This window comes from Rhinopithecus roxellana, chromosome 11 (assembly GCF_007565055.1).
Source record: "Rhinopithecus roxellana isolate Shanxi Qingling chromosome 11, ASM756505v1, whole genome shotgun sequence".
NCBI classification, from domain to species: domain Eukaryota; kingdom Metazoa; phylum Chordata; class Mammalia; order Primates; family Cercopithecidae; genus Rhinopithecus; species Rhinopithecus roxellana.
The window spans coordinates 98,586,062-98,613,664 of record NC_044559.1 but is presented as its reverse complement, the minus strand read 5'-3'; the positions used below and the strand labels follow the sequence as shown (position 1 = coordinate 98,613,664).

The window sequence follows — 27,603 nt, the reverse complement described above, 5'->3', positions numbered from 1 at the left end:
TTTTCTGTTTTTTTTTTCTTTGTGTGTGTATATGTACACATGCATTTTAAAGTCATTTCATATTATGTTTTCTTTTCCCCTCATCAAAAGGAATATACTGCATGGAAAAGATAAATGCAAACATTCCTTTTCTTTGTTTGTTTGTTTGTTTTTTTAATTCTGACTCAGAAAACTTCTTGCTCTTATTGGCTTTTTATGGGTGTAAAGCATAACCGAACTGTGCATGGGAGATACAGATTTAAAATCCAGTGGCTTCACAGTTTGCACATCAGTTGCCTGTCACTTAAAAGTTATTTTGGATTCTGCATGAAATAGGCTTGAGTGGTTTTTGAAAAAAGTTTTAGATATTTAATGTATAGCTACATATATTGAAATGGTTCTAAGTAGGTGCAATCTGTATCATGGAAAGGCTAAAGGAGAGAGAGGACATTAGAAATTACTAAAATGAAAGTTGTATGGTTGCACGAAACAAACATGTACCTATACAGGCAAAATAGAACGGCTACTGATATTTCAAAACCAACACATAAGAAAGTCAATAGGAAGTAGGGAACAGTTTTCCATTATGGTTATTTTTCTCATCATTAATTCTTTCCTCGTGTTTTCTATTTTTCATTGTTTGCCTCTTTGGTTGCAATGTGCTTTTTCTTTCATTTCACATTACTGTGTTTTTTTATTTCGTTGTTTTTTTTTTTAACTTTGGATTAGTTATGTCTGTAGAAATTTATTTTTCCTCTTAATTGTTCCTTTTGCCTCTTCCATTCTAAATCATGCAAACAATTGTACTTGCTTTTGTAATATTTCAAAGTTTACTGACCAATTTTTTTCTCTGGTCTCTCTGTTTCTCAACCATTTTTGTTGATTTTTGTGTTTGATTTCATTTTAAAATTTAAGAAACAGTTGAACGGAGTACAGGAGCAACAAGATCCCTCCCCACCACTTACTCATACAAGCCATTCTTTTCTACAAGACCATACCAGTCCTGGACAACAGCTCCGATTACAGTGCCTGGGCCAGCCAAGTCAGGCTTCACTTCTTTATCAAGTTCTTCCTCTAATACGCCATCAGCTTCTCCGTTAAAATCAATATGGTCTGTTTCGACTCCTTCTCCAATCAAATCCACATTAGGCGCGTCAACTACATCTTCAGTTAAATCCATTAGTGACGTGGCATCTCCAATTAGATCCTTTCGGACAATTTCTTCGCCGATAAAAACTGTGGTGTCACAATCTCCATACAATATCCAAGTTTCCTCTGGTACCCTGGCTAGAGCTCCCGCAGTCACGGAAGCTACGCCCTTAAAAGGGCTGGCATCCAATTCTACGTTTTCCTCTCGAACCTCTCCAGTGACTACAGCAGGGTCTCTTTTGGAGAGGTCATCGATTACTATGACACCCCCTGCCTCCCCCAAATCAAACATTAATATGTATTCCTCAAGTTTGCCATTTAAGTCAATTATTACATCAGCAGCACCGTTAATATCTTCACCTTTAAAGTCAGTGGTGTCTCCAGTTAAATCAGCAGTTGATGTCATTTCATCAGCCAAAGTTACAATGGCATCTTCTCTCTCATCACCTGTGAAGCAGATGCCTGGACATGCAGAGGTAGCATTAGTCAACGGATCTATTTCCCCTCTAAAATATCCATCATCTTCAACTTTAATTAATGGATGCAAAGCCACTGCCACGTTACAGGAAAAAATTTCTTCAGCTACAAACTCTGTGAGCTCTGTGGTCAATGCAGCCACTGACACAGTTGAGAAAGTGTTTTCTACCACGACTGCAATGCCATTTTCCCCACTCAGGTCCTATGTTTCTGCAGCACCATCAGCTTTTCAGTCTCTAAGAACTCCTTCCGCAAGTGCACTCTATACATCCCTTGGGTCGTCAATATCTGCAACTACCTCATCTGTAACTTCATCAATTATAACAGTGCCAGTATACTCTGTAGTCAATGTTTTGCCAGAACCAGCATTAAAGAAACTTCCAGACTCTAGTTCATTTACAAAATCAGCAGCAGCCTTGCTGTCACCCATTAAAACATTGACTACGGAGACACGTCCTCAGCCTCACTTCAATCGAACTTCATCTCCAGTTAAGTCCTCTTTGTTCCTTGCACCCTCTGCCCTTAAGTTGTCTACACCATCTTCTTTATCTTCCAGTCAGGAGATATTAAAAGACGTGGCTGAAATGAAAGAGGACCTCATGCGGATGACCGCAATACTACAGACAGATGTGCCTGAGGAGAAGCCATTCCAACCTGAACTCCCAAAAGAAGGGAGAATTGATGATGAAGAACCTTTCAAAATTGTAGAGAAAGTAAAGGAAGACTTAGTGAAAGTTAGTGAAATCCTTAAAAAGGATGTGTGTGTAGATAATAAAGGATCACCCAAATCACCAAAGAGTGACAAAGGACACTCTCCCGAAGATGACTGGATAGAATTTAGTTCGGAAGAAATCCGGGAAGCCAGGCAACAAGCTGCTGCGAGCCATTCTCCATCTCTGCCAGAGAGAGTGCAAGTAAAAGCAAAAGCCGCCTCCGAAAAGGATTATAACTTGACCAAAGTTATTGATTACCTAACAAATGATATTGGGAGTGGTTCACTGACAAACTTAAAATACAAGTTTGAAGACGCAAAGAAGGATGGTGAGGAGAGACAGAAAAGAGTTTTAAAACCAGCAATTGCTTTGCAGGAACACAAACTCAAAATGCCTCCAGCCTCCATGAGGCCTTCCACCTCTGAGAAAGAATTGTGTAAAATGGCTGATTCCTTTTTTGGAACAGATACTATCTTAGAGTCTCCTGATGACTTTTCTCAACATGACCAAGATAAAAGTCCCTTGTCTGACAGTGGCTTTGAAACAAGAAGTGAAAAGACACCTTCAGCCCCACAAAGCGCTGAAAGCACTGGTCCTAAACCACTTTTTCATGAAGTTCCCATCCCTCCTGTCATTACAGAAACAAGAACTGAAGTGGTTCATGTTATCAGGAGCTATGAGCCCTCAGCTGGGGATGTTCCCCAGACCCAACCAGAGGAGCCTGTGTCACCTAAACCTTCACCTACTTTTATGGAATTGGAACCAATGCCCACCACCTCTAGTATTAAAGAAAAAGTTAAAGCATTTCAAATGAAAGCCAGTAGCGAAGAAGATGACCACAATCGGGTTTTAAGCAAAGGCATGCGTGTTAAAGAAGAAACTCACATAACCACAACCACCAGAATGGTTTATCATTCTCCACCAGGCGGTGAAGGTGCATCTGAAAGAATTGAAGAAACCATGTCAGTCCATGACATCATGAAGGCCTTTCAGTCCGGGCGGGATCCTTCCAAAGAACTGGCAGGTCTGTTTGAACATAAGTCGGCAGTGTCTCCAGATGTTCACAAGTCTGCTGCTGAAACCTCAGCCCAGCATGCAGAGAAGGACAACCAAATGAAACCCAAACTGGAGCGTATAATAGAAGTCCACATCGAAAAAGGTAACCAAGCTGAGCCCACTGAAGTCATTATTAGAGAAACCAAAAAGCATCCAGAAAAAGAAATGTATGTATATCAGAAAGACTTATCCCGGGGAGATATTAACCTAAAAGATTTTCTGCCAGAAAAACACGATGCTTTTCCTTGTTCAGAGGAACAGGGTCAGCAAGAAGAAGAAGAACTTACTGCTGAAGAGTCATTGCCTTCTTATCTGGAGTCTTCCAGAGTAAACACTCCTGTGTCCCAAGAAGAAGATAGCCGCCCTAGTTCTGCTCAACTCATATCTGATGACTCTTATAAAACATTGAAGCTTTTGAGTCAACACTCAATAGAATACCATGACGATGAGTTGTCAGAACTAAGAGGGGAGTCTTACAGGTTTGCTGAGAAAATGCTTCTGTCAGAAAAGCTAGATGTGTCTCATTCTGATACTGAGGAATCGGTTACAGACCATGCAGGACCCCCTAGCTCAGAGTTACAGGGGTCTGATAAGCGGTCCAGAGAAAAAGTAGCCACTGCCCCCAAAAAAGAAATTCTCTCCAAAATCTATAAAGATGTTTCTGAAAATGGTGTAGGTAAAGTGTCTAAAGATGAGCATTTTGATAAAGTGACAGTGTTGCACTATTCTGGCAATGTTAGTAGTCCAAAACATGCCATGTGGATGCGCTTTACTGAGGACAGATTAGATAGAGGTAGAGAGAAGTTGATTTATGAAGATAGGGTGGACAGGACTGTGAAGGAGGCTGAAGAAAAACTGACTGAAGTGTCACAGTTTTTTCGTGACAAAACTGAAAAGCTCAATGATGAACTGCAGTCCCCAGAGAAAAAGGCACGCCCTAAAAATGGCAAAGAATATTCTTCTCAAAGCCCTACCAGTAGCAGCCCTGAGAAAGTGCTGCTTACAGAACTGCTGGCATCCGGTGATGAATGGGTTAAGGCAAGACAGCATGGCCCTGATGGACAAGGCTTCCCCAAGGCCGAGGAGAAGGCACCCAGTCTCCCCAGCAGCCCGGAGAAGATGGTTCTCTCCCAACAGACTGAGGACAGCAAGTCCACAGTGGAAGCCAAAGGAAGTATTTCACAGAGCAAAGCACCAGATGGGCCCCAGTCTGGATTCCAGCTCAAACAATCTAAACTCAGTTCCATTAGATTAAAATTTGAACAAGGCACACATGCAAAAAGTAAGGACATGTCTCAAGAAGACAGAAAGTCAGATGGCCAGTCCAGAATCCCAGTTAAAAAAATACAGGAGAGCAAGCTACCTGTCTACCAAGTTTTTGCTAGAGAAAAACAGCAGAAGGCCATAGACCTCCCAGATGAAAGTGTATCTGTGCAAAAAGATTTTACGGTATTAAAAGCCAAAGATGAGCATGCCCAAAGCAACGAAATTGTTGTAAATGATTCTGGCTCTGATAATGTGAAAAAACAGAGAACTGAAATGTCAAGTAAAGCAGTGCCTGACTCTTTTTCTGAGCAGCAGGCTAAAGACTTGGCATGTCATATAACCTCAGATTTAGCAACTAGGGGACCATGGGACAAAAAGGTCTTTAGAACATGGGAGAGTTCGGGAGCCACTAACAATAAGTCTCAGAAAGAAAAACTTTCGCATGTACTTGTTCATGATGTAAGAGAGAATCACATTGGTCACCCTGAGAGTAAAAGTGTTGATCAAAAGAATGAATTTATGTCTGTGACTGAGAGAGAACACAAATTGTTAACAAATGGCTCTCTCTCAGAAATTAAAGAAATGACTGTAAAATCTCCCTCCAAAAAAGTCTTATATAGGGAATATGTTGTGAAAGAAGGGGACCATCCAGGTGGATTGCTTGATCAGCCTTCCAGGAGGAGCGAGAGCTCAGCAATGTCACACATTCCCGTCAGAGTTGCTGATGAGAGGAGAATGCTGTCTTCTAACATTCCCGATGGTTTTTGTGAACAGTCGGCCTTTCCAAAACATGAACTATCCCAAAAATTGTCCCAGTCAAGCATGAGTAAAGAGACAGTTGAGACACAGCACTTTAATTCTATAGAAGATGAAAAAGTTACCTATTCAGAAATCAGCAAAGTTTCCAAACACCAGAGTTATGTAGGTTTATGCCCACCTCTTGAGGAAACTGAAACCTCCCCCACCAAATCTCCTGATTCTTTAGAGTTTAGCCCAGGAAAGGAATCTCCCTCTAGTGATGTATTCGACCACAGTCCCATTGATGGATTGGAAAAACTCGCACCACTAGCCCAGACAGAGGGAGGGAAAGAGATAAAAACTTTACCCGTTTATGTCAGTTTTGTACAAGTGGGGAAGCAATATGAAAAGGAGATACAACAAGGAAGTGTAAAAAAAATCATAAGTCAGGAATGTAAGACAGTGCAAGAAACCAGGGGCACCTTTTATACAACTAGACAGCAAAAGCAACCTCCTTCTCCCCAAGGTAGTCCAGAAGATGATACTCTAGAGCAAGTATCCTTTCTAGACAGCTCTGGGAAAAGCCCTTTAACCCCAGAAACGCCCAGTTCAGAGGAAGTGAGTTACGAATTTACATCTAAGACACCTGACTCGCTCATAGCTTATATACCAGGCAAACCCAGCCCAATTCCCGAGGTTTCTGAGGAGTCAGAAGAGGAGGAACAGGCCAAGTCAACCTCCCTAAAGCAGACTACAGGGGAGGAAACAGCAGTCGAGCGTGAAATGCCTAACGACATGAGCAAAGACTCTAACCAAAGACCCAAAAATAACAGAGTTGCCTATATTGAATTTCCCCCTCCTCCACCACTGGATGCGGACCAGATTGAGTCAGATAAGAAGCATAATTTTCTCCCAGAAAAGGAGGTTGACATGATTGAAGTCAATCTGCAAGATGAGCATGACAAATACCAGCTGGCTGAACCTGTCATTAGAGTGCAGCCACCTTCACCAGTTCCTCCCGGGGCAGACGTCAGTGATTCGAGCGATGACGAATCTATTTATCAGCCAGTCCCAGTTAAAAAATATACCTTCAAATTAAAGGAAGTGGACGACGAACAAAAAGAAAAATCCAAAGCTTCTGCTGCAAAGGCTTCCAACCAGAAAGAACTGGAAAGTAACGGATCTGGAAAAGATAATGAATTTGGCCTTGGCCTTGATTCACCTCAGAATGAAACTGCCCAGAATGGGAACAATGACCAGTCCATCACAGAGTGTTCCATTGCCACCACAGCAGAGTTTTCTCATGACACGGATGCCACAGAGATCGACTCTCTGGATGGCTATGACCTTCAAGATGAAGATGATGGCTTGACAGAGAGTGATTCTAAACTCCCAAGTCAAGCCATGGAAATTAAGAAAGATATCTGGAACACAGAGGGCATTCTGAAGCCAGCTGACCGCTCTTTTAGCCAAAGTAAACTCGAAGTTATCGAGGAGGAGGGAAAGGTGGGACCAGATGAAGACAAGCCACCTTATAAAAGTTCTTCATCTGAAAGGACTCCTGATAAGACTGATCAGAAGTCAGGGGCCCAGTTCTTCACACTGGAAGGCAGACATCCTGACAGATCAGTGTTTCCTGATACTTACTTCAGTTACAAAGTAGATGAAGAATTTGCCACTCCTTTTAAAACAGTAGCTACCAAAGGTCTAGATTTTGACCCTTGGTCCAATAACCGAGGGGATGATGAAGTTTTTGACAGTAAATCACGGGAAGATGAAACTAAGCCATTTGGGCTGGCGGTAGAAGACCGCTCTCCAGCAACAACCCCTGATACAACGCCAGCCAGAACGCCAACTGATGAAAGTACCCCAACTAGTGAGCCTAACCCCTTCCCATTTCATGAAGGAAAAATGTTTGAGATGACTCGCAGTGGTGCAATTGACATGAGCAAGAGGGATTTTGTTGAAGAGAGGCTCCAATTTTTCCAGATTGGTGAGCATACTTCTGAAGGGAAGTCAGGGGACCAGGGGGAAGGGGATAAAAGTATGGTCACTGCCACACCACAGCCACAGTCAGGGGACACCACTGTAGAAACCAATCTAGAGAGAAATGTAGAGACACCTACAGTGGAACCTAACCCCAGCATCCCGACCAGCGGAGAGTGTCAGGAAGGCACATCCAGTAGTGGCTCCCTGGAGAAATCGGCAGCAGCCACTAACACCTCTAAAGTTGACCCCAAGTTGCGCACGCCTATAAAAATGGGAATTTCTGCATCCACCATGACCATGAAGAAAGAAGGCCCTGGAGAAATAACAGATAAGATAGAAGCGGTGATGACCAGTTGTCAGGGATTAGAAAATGAAACTCTAACAATGATTTCAAATACAGCCAATAGCCAGACGGGCATTAGGCCCCATGAAAAACATGATTTTCAAAAAGATAACTTTAATAACAACAACAATTTGGATTCTTCCACTATACAGACAGATAACATTATAAGTAATATAGTTCTCACAGAACATTCTGCACCCACTTGTACCACAGAGAAAGACAACCCAGTGAAAGTCTCATCAGGAAAAAAGACAGGGGTACTACAAGGACACTGTATAAGAGATAAGCAGAAAGTTCTTGGAGAACAGCAAAAAACAAAGGAATCGATAGGGATTAGGCAAAAATCCAAACTTCCCGTAAAGGCCACTTCACCAAAAGATACCTTCCCACCGAACCATATGCCAAACACTAAAGCAAGTAAAATGAAGCAGGTTAGTCAATCTGAGAAAACCAAAGCCCTTACTACTTCTTCATGTGTAGATGCCAAGTCCAGAATTCCAGTGAAAAACACACACAGGGATAACATAGTTGCAGTTAGAAAAGCATGTGCCACACAAAAGCAAGGGCAGCCAGAGAAAGGCAAGGCCAAACAGCTTCCATCCAAGTTGCCAGTAAAGGTAAGATCCACCTGTGTCACTACCACCACCACCACCACCACTGCCACCACCACAACCACCACCACCACCACCACCACCACCACCACCACCAGCTGCACAGTTAAAGTTAGGAAAAGTCAGCTCAAGGAAGTATGTAAACATTCCATTGAATATTTTAAGGGAATTAGTGGTGAGACCTTAAAGCTTGTGGACCGCCTCTCTGAAGAAGACAAAAAGATGCAGTCCGAGTTGTCCGATGAGGAAGAAAGTACCTCAAGAAACACGTCGTTTTCCGAGACTTCCCGGGGTGGCCAGCCTTCGGTTACAACGAAGTCTGCTAGAGATAAGAAAACAGAGGCAGCACCTTTAAAATCAAAGAGTGAAAAGGCCGGCAGTGAGAAAAGGAGCAGTAGAAGGACTGGTGAGAATGAAGGCAGTCAGGTCTCTCGAGCACTCTGCTCACATCCTGGAGAACGAGCATAGTTTGTAAACACTTTCCAACTCGTAGACCCTAGTGCATGAACTGTTGTGATTGCCTGTGGAGTGACTTAACCGTAGTTTCTCATTATGTCATTGTCATCCGTATGTGCTGTCGTATATACTCTTCTTTCTGCCTTTTGATCAAACTACACGGTAGACAGCTAGGGAAGCATGCTGAAGATATTGGTGTCATTCAAGATGAACAACCTTTTTTTTTTTTTTTAATGTGCTAATGGATATGATTCTGTCAAAGTAAAAGCACAGATGTTGAAATCCCATCATGGTGTTTTCACCAACACGACACTTCTGTAACTGTTGTAAACTAGCTAGCTTGTCAGCATGTTCAATCCCATTACATTGAGCATCCATGTAGTCTGACATTTGGCCTGATGCAGGTGAAAAACAAGTGAGCCATGTGCAAAGAAGTGTTCATGTAGGTGACTAGGACACATTTAAGTGTACAATGTTAGCATTAGTCTCTCTGTAAAATCTGCATACTGCTAAAAGCAATTTTCCAGTATCGTATCTTTCTTGATGATTATTTTAATTAAGAAATTGTAAATCGTAGGTCCACAGAGTCCATGTGAACGGACAGATATCAGGATGGCAATAGTAGCCGATCACCTGGGACTTAGTTGGACAGGTAAGTGTATACACTGCTGAATGAAACAAATTAGTTTCTTCATTTCTTTGTCTTACTCACAAGCAGTTCAATATAGATATTTTAAAAATAGAAACAAGCAACTAGTAAAAAACATCTTTATCACCAGTTTTATCTACCCAGAGATAAATACTGATTGTACCTTGTATACTGTGTTTTTCCAAAGCCTTTTCTATGCATATGCACTAAGAAATAGAAATTTAAATTTATTTTACCTTAAATTTAAGCATTTTCTTCACAATGTCACTTCTGTAGTATAGGATAACCTTTTACTGAATAGCAAATTTATCTTGTAGCACAAAAGAAAACACAGCTAAGGCCTATGACTTAATTAATCAAACTTCTTTCACATGGTTTATGTACTTAGAGCAGCTTTCTAGGCAACAGTTCAATTAACCCATGCCTAGGTTGCACAAATTTTAGTCATTCACTGTGAAGTCCTCTTCACAGTTTTTATGATATATACACATAAAACTCTATTTACCTGATACTCTTCTTTAAGTAAACTCACTTTTATGCTCAAAAATTTATTTAAAAGAAAAATCTTATATTACTCTGATAATGGGAAAGGATTATTTACATTATCTATGTAAACAAGAAAACAATGACAGTTTAAATTTTGAATTAAAAATTTTTTAGGCCGGGCGCGGTGGCTCAAGCCTGTAATCCCAGCACTTTGTGAGGCCGAGACGGGTGGATCACGAGGTCAGGAGATCGAGACCATCCTGGCTAACACGGTGAAACCCCGTCTCTACTAAAAAATACAAAAAACTAGCCGGGCGAGGTGGTGGGCGCCTGTAGTCCCAGCTACTCAGGAGGCTGAGGCAGGAGAATGGCGTGAACCTGGGAGGCGGAGCTTGCAGTGAGCTGAGATCTGGCCACTGCACTCCAGCCTGGGCAATAGAGCGAGACTCCGTCTCAAAAAAAAAAAAAAAAAAAAAAAAAAAAAAAAAAAAAAAAAAAAAAAAAAATTTTTATGTGATTTTTAAAATATAAGTATGTAAATAAATACATTTAATTCACAAAAGTTGAAGTCTATGAAATTCATGCCTGTAATCCCAGCACTGTGGGAGACCAAAGCAGGCAGATCACTTAAGATCAGGACTAGCCTACCCAATATGGCGAAACACTGTCTCTACTAAAAATACAAAAATTAGCCAGGTGTGGCGGTGCATGCCTTTCGTCCTGGCTACTTGGAAGGCTGAGACAGGAGAATCGTTTGAACCCGGGAGGCAGAGGCTGCAGTGAGCTGAGATCACACCACTGCACTCCAGACTGGGTAACAGAGCGAGACTCCATCTCAGTAAAACAAAATAAAATAAAAGATAATGAGATTTCGTATCAATTGGACAAATTGGACAATTCTGCATTGTAATTCTGAGCTTAACAGGACCCTTAAAATCCTACCTCACATGAATCAGAAATTTTAAGTTTTATGGGTTATTTTTTAATGCATGGCCAAATAATAAATATTCATTATCATCACATCTAAATTCATCTTGCATACCATTAGCAACATACATTCCATATAGTTATCTCTATTTAATTGGAGACTATGAAACTAGATAATAGGAAGCAATTTCATCTAATTGTTTTTTCCTTTGAATGCCTTCAGTCCCCGTCCACCCCCACCACCACTACCCCGTATCAAACCCTCCTCTCTTCATCAACCTAGTCTCTGCTCTCAGGTATACTGCTAATGGCTGGGAGCTGAGTGGAGTTCTGAAAAGATCGGTGGTCTGAGTAATGTTTTGTAGGCAGTTGAGAGTTAATGGTAATTTATTATGTATAAATATTTACTAATACCAAATTTATATTTTAACATTGGACATTGTAATCTGAAAATATACTGGAGCAAATGTTTGTTTTGCATTATTATATGCCTAGAACTGTTATTTTCCTTAAGCAGATACAGTCAGAATAAATTTTTGGAGATATGGCATAGTAGCCAGACAAAAAGCCATAAACCTAAAATTCCTAGTGTCAGTGTCTTTGCTCTTTATTAAGTCTCTAGACAATGGATAGAGTTTTGTCATGAAGGCTTATTGGGCAGTAGGAGTATTGTCTCTTAAGACACAGAGATGAAGAACTAAAAATAATTAACTTCTCTAATTAGAATTACTGTATGCTCAATGATAATTATTAAGAATATTAAGCATTTAAGAGAACAAAATTTACATCTGTCCCTCGAAACCACTATTAACATCTTATGTGCTTTTTTTAAAATAAGAACTTTTTATAATGTTATACATACAATGTAATCTGCTTATTTGTAACTGTGTCTTTCTACAAAATTCAATATTTTCTGATCTTGGTTTTAATGCATAAAAAAATATCCAATAGATGTACCTTATGATGGTGGTTTTCCAATTGTGGTTCACAATGCTTCAATGACACGTGAAATCAGTTCATGCTTTGTTTTTGTTTTTAAATGGAATATTATATAAAAGAAAATGACTGTGTATTACGTGTATTAAGGCTAATTTTGCTCTGTGGAGATCTGATTTTATTTATGTAAACACCATGATATATAATGTATTTCTAACTGTAGGCCATGATCACAACAGTTGTTTGCAATCCACTGCCTTAAATTAACTCTTATCCTTTTGTTCAACATGCGGATTGTTTTCAATGAACATTCATGTATATAAATCATTGTATACAACTCATATATTGTCAGGGTAAATTTCTAAATGTGAATCACTTGGTCAAAAGATAATGGACTTTTTTGAGTCTCTGAATGCATTTTGCAAAATTGCTGGAAGTATTTTGTAAGGGGGATAGAGTCTTGACCAATTCCTTTTCCATGGGATCATTTTTGCCCATTTCTTACTTTTTGTTATCATTTAAGGTAACACACACTTGATAAATTGTTTTAATATAAAAAAATTCAGTGGGAACTAAGTCTCCTTCCCTTCTCTGAGTCCTAAGTTTCCCTCTTCCAAGGCAGCCACTAATACTGAGATCATATGTATCTTTCCAACGACAGTCTGCAATTTACAAGATTGAATATGAGTATATATGAGTATATACAAGTAGATGGACAGAAAGCTGTCTCCCTTTTATTTTTTTACTCAGTAGCTTCATATCATATAAGATGATCTGGCCTGGAGTCATCATATAACCTCCTGTGTGGAGTTTATGAAACTTGAAGGCATAGAGGGTGGAATATTATGTGAGTAAAAGATATCTTCATGAAGATTGCTTAGCACAAACCCTGTCAGCATCTCTTGTGCCATATACATGAATTGTATACCTCTACGTATCTTGTAATTTGCTCAGATTGTAGAGAATTTGGCTGAGTTAAAAGAATCATGCAACATCCTCTTAGCAAATTCCAAAAATCTTTTTTATTTTTTTAGATAGGGTCTCGCTCTATTGTCCAGGCTGAAGTGCAGTGGCCCAGTCTCAGCTCACTGCATCCGCTGCCTCCTGGGCTCAAGTGATCCAACTCAGCCTCCTGAGTAGCTGGGACCACAGGCATGTGCCACTGCACCTGGCTAATTTTTGCATTTTTGTTGTTGTTGTGTGTGTGTGGAGATGGGGGTTTTGCCATGTTGCCCAGGCTGGTCTCAAACTCGGGTGCAAGCAATCCACCTGCCTCAGCCTCCCAAAGTGCTGGGATTATAGGTATGGTCCACTGTGCCCAGCCTAAGTCTAAAAATCTTTATAAGATGGTCTTTAAAAAAAAAAAAATCTGATTATAAGTCATTACCTAAGGAGAGTTAAGTCACAGCCTGCGTATGGTCACTACTTTGCTATGAAACCAAGTATATAAAAATTAATGTCTGAGGCTGTACTTGAGCTTGACTATAAAATTCCCTTTTCTTTTTGTGGCAATTGAGAATTACTTTTATGAAACGTGTGATAAAAGTAGAATATGCAATCTTAGTAACTCTCTTTCTTTTCTACAGAACTGGCAAGGGAACTGAATTTTTCAGTGGATGAAATCAATCAAATACGTGTGGAAAACCCAAATTCTTTAATTTCTCAAAGCTTCATGTTATTAAAAAAATGGGTTACCAGAGACGGAAAAAATGCCACAAGTATGCCGAAATTATATTATTTTAACTTTCAAAACTGCATAAATGTAATATTTTAGATAAGCCAACTGTTAGGTTCATTCAAGTATTATTCTAATTTTCTGTAATCTTTAATATAGAAAAATAAGTGATCATGAGGTAATAGCAAGTCTTTTGATGTTATACTTGTTTAATTTAGTGTTAACAGTCTAAACTTCTATTCCTCAGAAGTTTTTTGGAAAGCAAGTAGCAGGGAATTTTTCGCATTTGACCTGTCATTCTCTCTGTGACCATTAAAAGTGCAAAAAATAATTTTAGTTGTTAAATCATGGGACACAGTGATCAGAAACACTCTGAAGTTACCACTATGGTTGGAGGCCGATGTGCAGAGAGGGACAATAGGGTCATATTAGGGGAGCAAATAGTTTTACTCAGCTTGATTGGCTCTACTGTTGTTGGGTTTGGTTTTGCTGGCTGGTGGGATTGGGTGGTAGTCCTATATTTTGGCAAGTGCCAACCCACAACAATGTGGAATAAATTATTGCGGGTTTGCCTGTGTCAACTTGACCTCAGAAAGTCATTAAAATGCTAAGTACCAAATATGAGGGTGACCTATTTTGGCATTCTAAGAGGAAAGGAAACTTTAGCTTTATTAGATCCCCTTATAACCAAAAGGAATCTAGCTATTTTAAGGCACTGTTCCAGTGGAACACAGCTTTACAAAGTGATTGAGTCTCTGACACCTTCCCTGTAGCAGTGAGCATTCTGAGTCCTCTGGATAGGGAGATTGCAGAGATGGAGTAAGAAGGAGCTAAAATGTCAACAGGGCTGCAAAAGCCATGCCTTTGTGTAGATACTGTGCTGACTGAAAGAACATAATTTAATTGAGTTTTCAACCTTTTTTTTCTCCTTTTCAGCTGATGCCTTAACTTCGGTCTTGACAAAAATTAATCGAATAGATATAGTGACACTGCTAGAAGGACCAATATTTGATTATGGAAATATTTCAGGCACCAGAAGTTTTGCAGATGAGAACAATGTTTTCCATGACCCTGTTGATGGTAATTGAATTTAGTGTTCATATTTATTTAATAATTTGATAAAATTTGAAAGTGCAGTCAGACAAGGCAGTCACTTAAAAGCAACTAAACTGTGATTTGCTTGACTTAGTTTCTCATTTTCACAGCATTTTCTCTGCCAGAGTCTGCAAATAAACACTCTGATATCAGAGCAAACTTCGTAAATACCTCTGTTTATATACAATAGAAATCATGAAGTATGAACACCTAAGGTATCTGAAAGAGTTGGTATTTCTAATATTTCAAAAGTTAAATATCTTTTGTCACTTTTAATTTTTAACCCCCAAACTAGTTACCTCTTTTATTCATATATAGGTAAAACAAATGATGAGCCATTTTTATCAGATAAGCAAGGTATTGAGTAAAGTGTAAGCATATAGTGTACAAATTGTAAGGTAAAATGGCAATTTACTGTTGTGGCACCAAGTATTTAAATGTGCACTGAAAAAATTTAATGTATCATTCAAGTAAGTGCTTTAGTTATTTAGCATTGTTATTTTAACTTCATGAATATGCTGCCATTTATTCTTTGGAAAAACTACTTGATCTCAAAGGCAGTGCAATTTCTAATTCAATCGGCATAGATGTTACTAATAATAATTCCTCTTTCACATTAGCTTTATTTATATAAAAATCTTGTCATTTTTTTCCTCATTATGTAAATTGGTGCTTTTTTCACCGAAATATTAAGAAAAACATGATAAATAGCTTCCTATATTTTTCAAAATAGTCCCGTCTTACGTTCACAAATGAAAATTTATTCCTACAAGGAATTTTTATTTTGTTTTTGAGACGAAGTCTCGCTCTATCTATCTCTTAGGCTGGAGTGCAATGGCACGATCTCAGCTCACTGCAACCTCTGCCTCCTGGCTTCAAGCCATTCTCCTGTCTCAGCCTCCTGAGTAGCTGGGATTACAGGCATGCGCCACCATGCCGGGCTAATTTTTTGTATTTTTAGTAGAGATGAGGTGTCACCATGTTTGCCAGGCTGGTCTCGAACTCATGACCTCAAGTGGTCCACCCGCCTCTGCCTCTCAAAGTGCTGGAATTACAGGCATAAGCCACCCCACCTAGCCTCTATAATGAATTTTGAGTAGAAAATTTGATGATGGTATGGAGGCAGGAATAGGAGCTAAGGATATTTTTCTACTATTCCATTTTTAAACTGGCAAAGTTAGACTAACAAGAGTCACTAACTTCTAATTAACTTCGAATTCTGCATATATTTTGTGGAAAAATATCTCAAAAATCTTAGAAAGTTTCTGCTTATTAAAAAGTTTAAGTCTGGCTGAGCACAGTCTGTCTCTTAAAAAAAAAAAAAAAGTTTAAGTCAACAAAAGATTTAAAGCATACTTGTTATCCATGTAACAAACACAATAGGTAATGAAGTAAAAAGTGGTTCTTTTTAAGTTTATAAAGACCATAGCACCTTGGAAAAATGCTCCCTTTGAGGCCTTGTCTTACATGCAAGGCCATATATTAGTAACCACATGCTTTTTGCACTAGATAATATAGATCCTCTTATCAAATTTTAAATTATTGATAAGTTATAGTTTATACAAGCTTCTTATATTCTTTATTGGGAAAAATATTTTTTAAGTAACTGTAATAAAAATGATCATCAGAACACAACAGAAGTAGTGTTGAAAGCTTTATTTAATTTGAACATTTTAAAATTGGAATATCCTTAAAATATAGTCAAAAATGAAAGGGCTTTTTGTTGCTATATCTTAATATTTTTAAATTCCTTGTTCAAAATTTCTTAGGGAAATTTAGAAACATGTATATGAAGTAATTTCACTAAGGCAGATTATAAACCTCAGCTAGTCTTAGCCAGCTGTTCAACAAGCATCTGGTTTATAGATGACCATAACTGAAAAATGTTCACTTACCTATAGCAATTTGAGTTTACAACAGCAGCTAAGTCGGTATTTACCTTGGACTGATGGAAAAATTAGACTTTCATTTTGTAGACCAACAATTCAGAAACTGTGCTTGGTTGCTTTTTTCCTGTCTCTCCTCTTCGTTGAACTTTTACGAAACTTCCTTTCCTCACCATGACCAGACCATTGTTGACTTTTCTCTCTGCAAAGGCAGAAAAATGCTTCCATAGTCCATGCAGCAGTGTTTAAAACAAGGGATTAGCTCCCCTCTCCCCTTTTGCGTAGGCTGCTTAATCAACTCTGTGTTTCATAGCATTGTCGTGAATATTCAGAGTGCTCCTTGCAAATGGTTTTCCTGCTATCTCTGTTGTGTATCATTTCTCTTTATTTGATTCGTGGTTCTGAGTGGACCCTACCACCAACTTCACCAAGACCGTCATGTACTCCACAACCCTTTCATCTTGGTCATACCTGTTTTTGTACAACACCCTAGAACTACATGGAGTCTTTTAAACTTGGTCTGTGTTTTCAATCCTTTTCTTAACATCTTTTAAAATTTTTTTCCCAGTGACACTGCTCTAAAATCTAATAATCATTTCTTTCCAAAGATTAAATCCATTTTTCTGTGCTATAATTTCATGTGAAAGAAGAACTAGGTTGCATTGCTCATGTGTACAGTTCTTAAAATAAGTTGCAGATAATTAATTACAAAAATTGGTTTCTTGTGGCTTGCTGTATTCAGTCCACCACAGTATGAACTTTGCATGCTAAATATAGAAAGATGATAATAAGTATCTCATATAATGACCACTAACTTTATATTGGATTAGTCTGCATACTCTGGATTAGTGTGCATATTTACTTATTGTATCATAATTTCTAAAACAGAAACAAATGATAGCTTAATTAGTATTCTATTTTATTGGAGTTTGCACTAGGCTTTTTATTTCATTGTGTTACATTTAATTGAACTAAACCGATAAATTTATCGACATTAATCTGTAATTCATCATACATTTTCATGCCTGATATAATTTTAGTCATTCCATGTGTTTTTGTTTGATGTATTCTAATTCATTCCAGTCAGTCCAAATGTACTGTCTTCCATAGGTTATCCTTCCCTTCAAGTGGAACTGGAAACCCCCACAGGGTTGCACTACACACCACCTACCCCTTTCCAGCAAGATGATTATTTTAGTGATATCTCTAGCATAGAATCTCCCCTTAGAACCCCCAGTAGACTGAGTGATGGGCTAGTGCCTTCCCAGGGGAACATAGAGCATTCCGCAGATGGACCTCCAGTCGTAACTGCAGAAGACACTTCCTTAGAAGACAGCAAACTGGAAGACTCAGTGCCTTTAACAGAAATGCCTGAAGCAGTGGATGTAGATGAGAGCCAGTTGGAGAATGTATGTCTGAGTGAGTATCCTCAATACCTTGGAAATTTGGCTGGGTCCCCAAAAGATGTTAAACCAGCAGAGCCTAGAAAACTAGGAGTAAGCTCTGAACAGCAGGAGAAAGGAAAATCTGGTCCTGATGAGGAGATGACGGAAGAGAAACTCAAATCTCTATTTGAGGACATTCAACTTGAAGAAGGAGTAGAGTCTGAGGAGATGACAGAAGAAAAAGTACAGGCTATTCTTAAGCGTGTTCAGCAAGCAGAACTGGAAATGTCTTCAATTACAGGTTGGCAGAATGAGACATCAAGTGGAAACCTAGAGGCTCCCGCTCAAGCTCGAAGAGTAACTGGTGGGTTACTAGATCGACTGGATGACAGGTATGGCTGTTTCAAAAAAAGGAAAGTGAAACACAGGTTACTTGTTAATAATTTATCTTAAATACATGCTTTTTAGCAGTGACTTCTTCTAAATTACCATTCTAGTTCTGGGATAAAACCTGCTTTAAAGACCAGTTCATTATGCTAATCTGGAAAGGAAAGTGAATTTAAATTTAAATTTAATTCTCAAAACTAGTGAGAGGCTGAAATAAAATGCAAGAAAAATTACATACATGCCCAAGATTTATATGTCATCTTTACTTTAGAATACTATTATTTTCTACTTTGTTACTTGTATGATTCTTTTCATATAGCCAGTAATTCTTGTTCATTTAAAATAATGAGGTGGGCAGATCACCTGAGGTCAGGAGTTCGAGACCAGCCTGGCCAACATGGTGAAACCTCATCTCTACTAAAAATACAAAAATTAGCGTGTGTGGTGGCACGCACCTGTAATCCCAGCTACTCAGGAGGCTGAGGCAAGAGAATTGCTTGAAGTCACGAGGTGGAGGTTGCAGTGAGTAGAGATCACAACACTGCGCTCCAGCCTGGGCAACAGAGTGAGACTCTGTCTCAAAAAAATAAGAATAATAATGAATGAAAGTCCATGTTGTTGAGAAATATAAACATTACTGTTTTTTTCCTAACTGCAAACATAAATATGCTCATTATTAAAACTTAAAATGCAGATTAAACAAATCAATACACCACATCATCTACCAATAACATTTTGGTGGATTTTCTTCTATGCATGATTTCTTAAATGTCTTAAAGTAAAAAGTACAGAGAAGCAAAAAGAAAAGCCATCCATTCTCCTACCATACTAGGAAAAACTGATTTTACATATCCTTCTATTTTTCCACAAGTTCTGTTTTTCATAATTTGAAAGATACACAGTTGTTTATACCAAATAATATTGCCACGATGAATATTTGTCTTTACTCAGAATAATTTCCTGGTCATGAATCTGGTTAATTCTTATACTGGCCTTGCTCTAGAAAGGTGAGAGTCTAGAATCTGAGACATAGGTTCAAATCCCACCACCATTAGGAATGTACTTTGTGATTTGGGATGAATGTCTAAGCTCTAAGAATGTCACTCTAATTATCTTTAAATATAAGAATACTACTACCTTCCTTAAAAAGATTTATATATAGAAAGAGAGAGGATGGGCCAGGCGCGGTGGCTCAAGCCTGTAATCCCAGCACTTTGGGAGGCCGAGACGGGCGGATCACGAGGTCAGGAGATCGAGACCATCCTGGCTAACACGTTGAAACCCCGTCTCTACTAAAAAAAAAAAAAAAAAAAAAAATACAAAAAACTAGCCGGGCGACGTGGCCGGCGCATGTAGTCCCAGCTACTCGGGAGGCTGAGGCAGGAGAATGGCGTGAACCCGGGAGGCGGAGCTTCTCAAAAAAAAGAAAGAGAGAGGATGTATGTCTACCAAATGACTGACACAAATAGTAATTTCTCAGTAGCACTAGGCATTATTTTTATTTACATACACATTAGACTAAAACATATTTTACTTCAGTGACAGCTAGTGATAAACTTAAGTTGGACACAAGTTGGACTCAAATCATTACTTACATTATTTCATAACCATATTTTATATTTTTATGTCATTAATAAGCTTCTTGCTCAGTAAAAATTCCCAAAGAGGGAGTTACAAAACTACTTTTGAAAAATTAATTCTCTCTACAGCCTACAAAAGAGACAATTGCAAAGAAGATGACAAATAGTACTTATTTTGATGTTCAGATATAGCCACACAATTTATAGTTACATATCAGGGAATAAAAATAGGAAAGGTGTTCATTATTATTAAACCAGCTGAAATTCCTTGTTTTATGTAGGCTCTGCCAGTGAGTTATATAGAAAAAAACACTAGTGAATCCCCTGGTTCCACAAAAGGAGGAAAATGCCAGTGACTTTGCTCCTGTTTTCAGAATATGTAGGGTAGGAGAACATACGTAAGCAATGTGGACTGGGGAGTAGAAAATTAAACCAAAGTCAAATAAAGCTGTATGTTACAAGACCTTCACAGTATGCTTGGATTATTTATCCTTACACATAAAGAATAGAGTGTGCTATAGATGTCTTTTAAAAATAAGTATGTTCAGATAATCAGAATCTGATTTAAAAGAATACACACAGATATATAAGTATATATTATACATATAAAGCATTGTACTAGTTATTGTCTTCTAGCGGTAATAAGCCAACATGCTAAAAATAATACACAAGCTACAAAAAAAGTGAAAAATAGTCTCTACTGAAACTTGTAGAAAACTTAGAAGTCAATTTAAAAGAAAGCATTGGAAAGGAAAGAGTTTTAATAGCTAAGGGAAAAACAGTTCTCTCAGTAGGTAGAAAAGAGTGTGCAACACTCACCTCACTAGTGAGATTAGCAGAGGTCAAGAGGAGAGAAAAATGAGATTCAAGTAAAAGTATTAGAGTTGGAAAAGTAACGACAGGATTCATGACTGAAAACATATACAAAGAATTGGAATTTGGGGTTCTTGGGGGAATACCACAGTCTTGACCACAGGAATGTGTTTTGTTCTTTTTTGGAGACAGCGCAATTTTTTGTACAGTGGCTCAATCTTTGCTCACTGCAACCTCTGCCTCCCAGGCTCAAGTGATCCTCCCACCTCAGCCTCCCGAGTAGCTGGGACTACAGGCGTGCACCACTGTGCCCACTAATTTTTGTAGTTTTTTGGTAGAGACATGGTTTTACCACATCACCCAGGCCGAACTCAAATTCCTGGGCTCAAGGGATCCTTCTGCCTCAGCCTCCCAAAGTGCTGGGAATATAGGCAAGAACCATGAGTCCGACCAGCAGGTTATTTTTTACTGATGATAGAAAAGCATTCTGAAATATCTTCTCCTTTACGATTGGTGGGCTTGGAACTCTAGGTATGTCCATGAGCCTCTCAGGATCACTCATCAAGATGATATAATTCAAGTAGCTATAGAACTGCAATTTGTATATTTAGATGAGAGCATAGCTAGGCAATTTGGCAACTGAGATATGGGGGATGTCTAGAAGCTGTGTAGCTCCTCCTGACACCTCACCCATGAGAGCCCCTTAAATTTTATTTATTTATTTCGAGATAGAGTCTCACTCTGTCACCCAGGCTGGAGTGCAGTGGCACAATCTCAGCTCACTGCAACCTCCACCTCCTGGGTTCAAGCAATTCTCCTGCCTCAGCCCCCCGAGTAGCTGGGATTACAGGCGTGTGTCACCATGTCTGGCTAATTTTAGTATTTTTAGTAGACATGGGATTTCGCCATGTTGGCCAGGCTGGTCTTAAACTCCTGATTTCAGGTGATCTGCCTGCCTCAGCCTCCCAAGCTGCTGGAATTACAGGCACGAGCCACTGCACCCAGCTACATTTTAAATCCAGTGGCCACACTTTTCAAACTTTTCTATTTTATGCCTTCAGAAGTAGTCAAAAGACACAATTCTTAAAACTTTAGTTTCTGAAACCTATATTCAGGCATATGTTGCCATTGTAAATTCGCAAATTTTCTTTTGCAGCCCTGACCAGTGTAGAGATTCCATTACCTCATATCTCAAAGGAGAAGCTGGAAAATTTGAAGCAAATGGAAGCCATACAGAAATCACTCCAGAAGCAAAGACAAAATCTTACTTTCCAGAATCCCAAAATGATGTGGGAAAACAGAGTACCAAGGAAACTCTGAAACCAAAAATACATGGATCTGGTCATGTTGAAGAACCAGCATCACCACTAGCAGCGTATCAGAAATCTCTAGAAGAAACCAGCAAGCTTATAATAGAAGACACTAAACCCTGTGTGCCTGTCAGTATGAAAAAGATGAGTAGGACTTCTCCAGCAGATGGCAAGCCAAGGCTTAACCTCCATGAAGAAGAGGGGTCCAGTGGGTCTGAGCAAAAGGTATGTCATCTGGTCATACAGTAGCAGTCATTGAAATGGAAAGTATTGATGCTTTACTTCTTTGGATTAATCTTGTAGCCCGGGGCCCAAGGTTTTTTACAATTTCTAAATTATAAATGTGTGAAATTGTAGCACTAATGGTGGAGGTAAAGAAAGTACTGAGTTAAACACATACATAAAAAAAAATTCTGAGTAAAATGTATGCCATTTGATTATACCTTCATTCATTGTACAGTAAAAGGGAATAAGTATCTGTTTAGCCATTTTTAGGAGGGACAAGAACCAGAGAGACGTTAAGTAACTAGTTTAAGACCCAGTATTTTATCTGGGATTTAGGTCTCCTAACTCCCACTCCGTGTTCTTCCTTATGGGAGGAGGATAATCATTCTGATCCTTTCTGGCTCCTTGGCATAAACAGTCTATAGCATCTGACCCATCTAAATTCTATTCTATATGGTCTGTTGTCTGAAAGGGTGTTTTAAAAATTAAAGAGATGAGATTCTAAGCCTAAAATGAAGTGAGTTGACAGCAGGTAGAAATTTAAAATTAGAAGTATAATTTTTATAATTTACATCAGTTGATGATGATTGTCTTAACATGTGTTTCTAATCACTTTAAATCCTTACTGTGATAGATTTGCTTGTTCTTTGTACTTTTGTGGTACCATCTAATAGATTTTTTCTTTGAGGTTTACTCTATTTTTAGACATTAAAAGTGTTTTAAACTGAAATTATGACTCATACATGGATATAAGAAAATAAAAAGCAGCTCTGTTTCCAACATTTTTTACTGCTTTTTACTCTCTCAATTTTTATGTCTCTTCATCAACTCTGCAATAGACAGAGATTAATAGTAGCACTTGCAGTTTTCGCTGAGACATATCCAGTTCACTGAAGACCCACTTTAGTGTTTTGGGAGGAAAAAACAAGTCTTTTCTAAAATAATGAGTTTAAGATTGATTTGAGGTTTAGGAAGACTTTTAGCAAACTCTCAATTGCTCAGGAGCTGGTTCTCAGCTTATCATTAATCATATCCTTTCCTTTTCTCTTCTGCAGACAATGTTTGACTATTTTCAGGCTTGTTAGAAGGGAGAGTAAGAGGAAGTGTAGTTCCAGATCATCTATTTTTTCCCTGTTAGTTGCTTTGATATAAGATTTGGGGTGGTAATCAGTTGCTTAAATGATATCCTAAAATAATCTCCAGCTCATTTAATAACTGCCTTCACCAAATTTTTATTAATTTTTTTTTTTTTTTAGTTTTAAGCTCTTTTAAGTCTTTTTCAGGCCTTTCTTTAACTCCGTCCTGACAAGTGTGGTTTTGAATATTGATTTCTGTCTTTGACTTGACTCTTAGTATATTTAAGTGGTGTGAGTTTTGGATAAGTTTCCTTTTAAAATGATCCCACAAAATATAGAGAGAAGCAACAACATAGTGGTATTTTTCCTGTGAATATTTATTCTGCAAAAGCCTGTTAAAGTTCTAAAGGCAAATTACTATACAAATACATATAAACACCGCTGTGTGTGTACATATGCATACGTATGGGCCACTGGAAAATCATATTGGCCATTGGCATAAAGACGGTTGAAAATTAAGTTTTAAACCCTGAGTGGAAACTCAGCCGAGTTTGTCAGTAATGGAAAATAATTTACCGTTAGAAAACATGTTCAAGATTTCTTGTAAATGAGTTTGTACCTCTGGTATTGGTTTCAAGTCCTTTCTAATGCATAAAGACTTCATGACCTAAAAATTCCATAATGGAATTAAAGCTTTTAGGAGACATGAACCTGACCTCACAAAAAATCCAAAGATGTTTAGGATGTGTCGTTTGTGGCTATACCATAGTATAATAGCAACCAACTAGGTCATCTGATGTATGATCTCAGAAAACAGACCCCTTTTTATCCCCTAAAAAATCAGGTCAAAAGTCTGGGTGCGGCTCTTACACGGATGACTGCCTGCTGTTATAAGGTAAAATTCTGCTATTTTCCACCTGTTTCCATGCAGCGACCCATGGCAAAGGAGTACTGAGAAAATTCCATTTGGTTTCCTTGTTTTCCCCTTCACCAATTCCTACATAATTCACTAAAAGGAATCCTGAGTCTGAGATTCTTCTTCCATTTTCACTTTAAGGTTAGCAGAGATTCCAGGGAAAAAGTGGAAACTGAAACAATGACCAAATGGCCACTTTTTCTTTATGTAAGGGGGTGGCCTCACATGGCTTTTTGTAGGATTATGCTATCACATAGATGTTGTTCTACTTTTGAATTCACCCAAGTGAAAACCTTTCCTCAACTTAAGATTCCATGTACAGATAATTCACATTCAGTTTTCCCTTTTGCCTCATCCAACCCATTGATCCCAGAACACTGACTAACGATTCTTTTCCTTCATCAACACAGATTCCTTTTGCCTCTTTCTGCCTTCTTGAGCCTTTGCAAAGCTTCCTTCCACAATACTTAGATCATTCTAAGTCTCCTAAATGTACTGTCCTTTACTGAAAACTTTAAAATAATAATAGCAAACTTCGTTCAAGTTCTTATTCCTTGTAAGCATAGTGGCTACGATTTCCTTTTAAAACAGTATTGTTCGGTGGGGTGGTTTGTTGAGGTGAATTGCCTATAAAGTCAAGGCTGATATTAACTGTTTAACATTTTAAAATACTTGTCAAGTTGTCAGGTTTACTGTTGATGAAAAAAATGGCCTAGTTTAATATCTATTCAACTAACATTTCATAAAGCATTTTATCTAACACCTGTACCTCCTATACCAATTTTATTTCCACTTTTTTTAAACAAATACTGGAATTCATTTTTCCAGTATACGTTAATTATGTTCTGTCTCTGGGACTATTAGATTTGAGGTAATGAATTAACTTCAAAGATAAAGTACGAGAATTATTTTCATAGTTCCACCATTAAAATTTAGAAATATAACCACTCAGTAAATACTCTTCCCCATGGCATCTAAGTGAAAGCTAAAGATATTTTCTCCTTCAAATTATGAACTATTTTCCCGTTGGTAGTTTTTCCAGATTCCTACCTTTCTTGCCTAAAAATTAATATTTTGTGCAGTAACTATATTCTTGTCTGTGAAGTATTCTATTGTATATTCTAATTTCTTTTTTTTTTTTTTTTTTTTTTTTTTTGAGATGGAGTCTGGCTCTGTCGCCCAGGCTGGAGTGCAGTGGCCAGATCTCAGCTCACTGCAAGCTCCGCCTCCCGGGTTTACGCCATTGTCCTGCCTCAGTCTCCCGAGTAGCTGGGACTACAGGTGCCCACCACCTCGCCCGGCTAGTTTTTTGTATTTTTTAGTAGAGATGGGGTTTCACTGTGTTAGCCAGGATGGTCTCGATCTCCTGACCTCGTGATCTGCCCATCTCGGCCTCCCAAAGTGCTGGGATTACAGGCTTGAGCCACCACGCCCGGCCTATATTCTAATTTCAAATCAGTTCTTTAAAAAAAGATTTCAAGCTTTTACACATTTATTCCTTTATTCATTTGAATAAATTCTTTCTCAGCACCTGTTATGTGTTAGGTACTAATTACGCTGATATTAATCTCTTAATATATGTGCTAAGATATGCTAATAAAAATTCTTTACTTTTTGTTGTTGTTGAGACGGAGTCTTGCCCTATTGCCCAGGCTGGACTGCAGTGATGCGATTTCAGCTCACTGCAACCTCCACCTCCCATGTTCAAGCAATTTTCCTGCCTCAGCCTCCTGAGGAGCTGGGCTTACAGGTGCGCACCACCACGCCCAGATAGTTTTTGTATTTTAGTAGAGACAGGGTTTCACCATGTTGACTATGCTGGTCTCGAACTCCTGACCTCAAGTGATCGACCTGCCCTAGCCTCCCAAAGTGCTGGAATTACAGGTGTGAGGCACCACGCCCAGCTAGATTATTTGCTTTTTAATAAAGTTCAAAATAGCTTTTGATAAGGTTGTCAAATTTGACCAAAATTTCCTAAAATTCCAAATTATGCCTCTTTCTGTAGATCAAATGAAATGTGGCCCAAATTACAAAGGTATAAACATTCATGGCAGATGAATATAGATTTTAAACTAGTTTTAAAAGAAATATGAATGATTAATTGTAGTTTCTGATGCCAAAAAGGCTCCATAATTATTTTTTAATAACTTATAACTACCTTGATCTTTACCTGTACACATACACACACACATGCACAGAGTAATTTCACTTAGAATCATGGCCAAAATTTTTCTTCCACTTAAATTTTTTTAAAGACTCTCACAAATATACCTCATGATTTTCTTTAGTTGGCAAAAAAAAAAAAAAAAAAAAAATCAAGTAAATGTAATTCTTTCTTGATTTCCCTTCTCAGAATGTCTTTTATTTTAAGTGTGATGGTAAAATTATACTAAAAATGCATTTATCAGGACTTGAAAGACAGTGAGAATGATTCAAGCTCAGAGGAAGAACGGAGAGTCACTACCCGAGTTATTCGCCGGCGTTTGATTATAAAGGTATCCTGTAGCTGGATCATTATGTGGCATTGCTGTACTATTAGAAACTCCTTCCTTGTGGTTTTGAAATTTCAGCATGCTTGATAATGAAATGGCTTTGTGTAAATTTTTTGCACCCTTGAAAGCTTGTAAAAACAACAACCAAAAAGAAAAAAAAAGCCATGTTGCATGGTATTCTGTATAGGCCTATTTGACATGTGGTGGCTGTAGTTTTATTTGAGAATTCTTGGCATTTGTATCCTGCTTTCCTTGAAGAAGTGTTATGTGAATAACCAAAGATTCTGTCTTGATGACACAGTAGTTCATATCAAATGTTCAACTGAAACCTTTGAAACTGTAATAAGGTATGAGGCAAGATAAAGAAGAAAGAATGAAAGAATTAAAAGGCTTCCTTCTCAGTCTCAAATTCCTACTGCCTTAAGAATTAAATTAAAACCGGTTCTTCATAAGCAATCAGTGACTGAGAAGTTGAGGTTATACCCTGGCATGGATATATGTGACAAAATGCAAGTCAAGTAAAACAAAAAAATCTGAAATAGGTGTTTAACTTTACTAACACACAAGAAAAAAAAATCAAGCTGTATTTTTAAGAATAGGAGTCAATTTAAAAAATGGAAAATAGAATTCCTCCCTATTATGGCACAATTGAAAACACCATTAATAAATATTCTTTCTTTCCTTCACAAAGGTCTGTTGAACCATTTACCTTTTGCACAGTAAGATTCCACAGAATGCTTCTTGCAGTCTGCCACTTGTCTTCATTACTTCGTCATTAGATCTTTCTTAGGGTTAGAATAATTGAGTTCAGAGAACTAGAAAGCCATTTTCAATGCACAGCCTTTTGAATATGATCCAAATAATTTGAGGCTTCTTGGTTACTGCCCTAGAAAGGAAGAGGAAGAGAATTATCTATTGAAAACCATTTATCAAGCATATCCAATCCCAAAGTGTCAAGAGACCCAACAGAAAGCAGAGAAGTTGGCAC

General features: G+C 38.3%; 1 protein-coding gene and 1 long non-coding RNA gene across 5 annotated transcripts in view; one reads left to right on the top strand and one right to left on the bottom strand.

Annotated features, from left to right (window-relative positions):
• Window positions 1–27,603, top strand: part of ANK3 (ankyrin 3) — a 707,809-nt gene that overhangs the window by 656,833 nt on the left and 23,373 nt on the right. For 2 of the 4 annotated variants that reach the window (XM_010364953.2, XM_010364951.2), the window contains 6 exons: window positions 9,355–9,429; window positions 13,362–13,493; window positions 14,387–14,530; window positions 17,542–17,850; window positions 18,118–18,208; window positions 21,753–22,131. In XM_010364953.2, coding sequence (XP_010363255.1) covers window positions 9,355–9,429; window positions 13,362–13,493; window positions 14,387–14,530; window positions 17,542–17,850; window positions 18,118–18,208; window positions 21,753–22,131 — 1,130 coding nt within the window. Of the gene's footprint in view, window positions 1–900; window positions 8,728–9,354; window positions 9,430–13,361; window positions 13,494–14,386; window positions 14,531–17,541; window positions 18,209–21,752; window positions 22,132–24,051; window positions 24,103–26,531; window positions 26,619–27,603 lie in introns of all 4 variants that reach the window. The other 2 variants (XM_030941096.1, XM_010364950.2) reach the window with 2 other exon arrangements.
• On the bottom strand, window positions 8,509–27,515 carry LOC115900421. Its single transcript, XR_004060091.1, has 3 exons — window positions 27,325–27,515; window positions 16,485–16,633; window positions 8,509–8,643 (listed from the first exon to the last, which is right to left on the bottom strand). It is a non-coding gene; the product is annotated as an uncharacterized LOC115900421 (long non-coding RNA).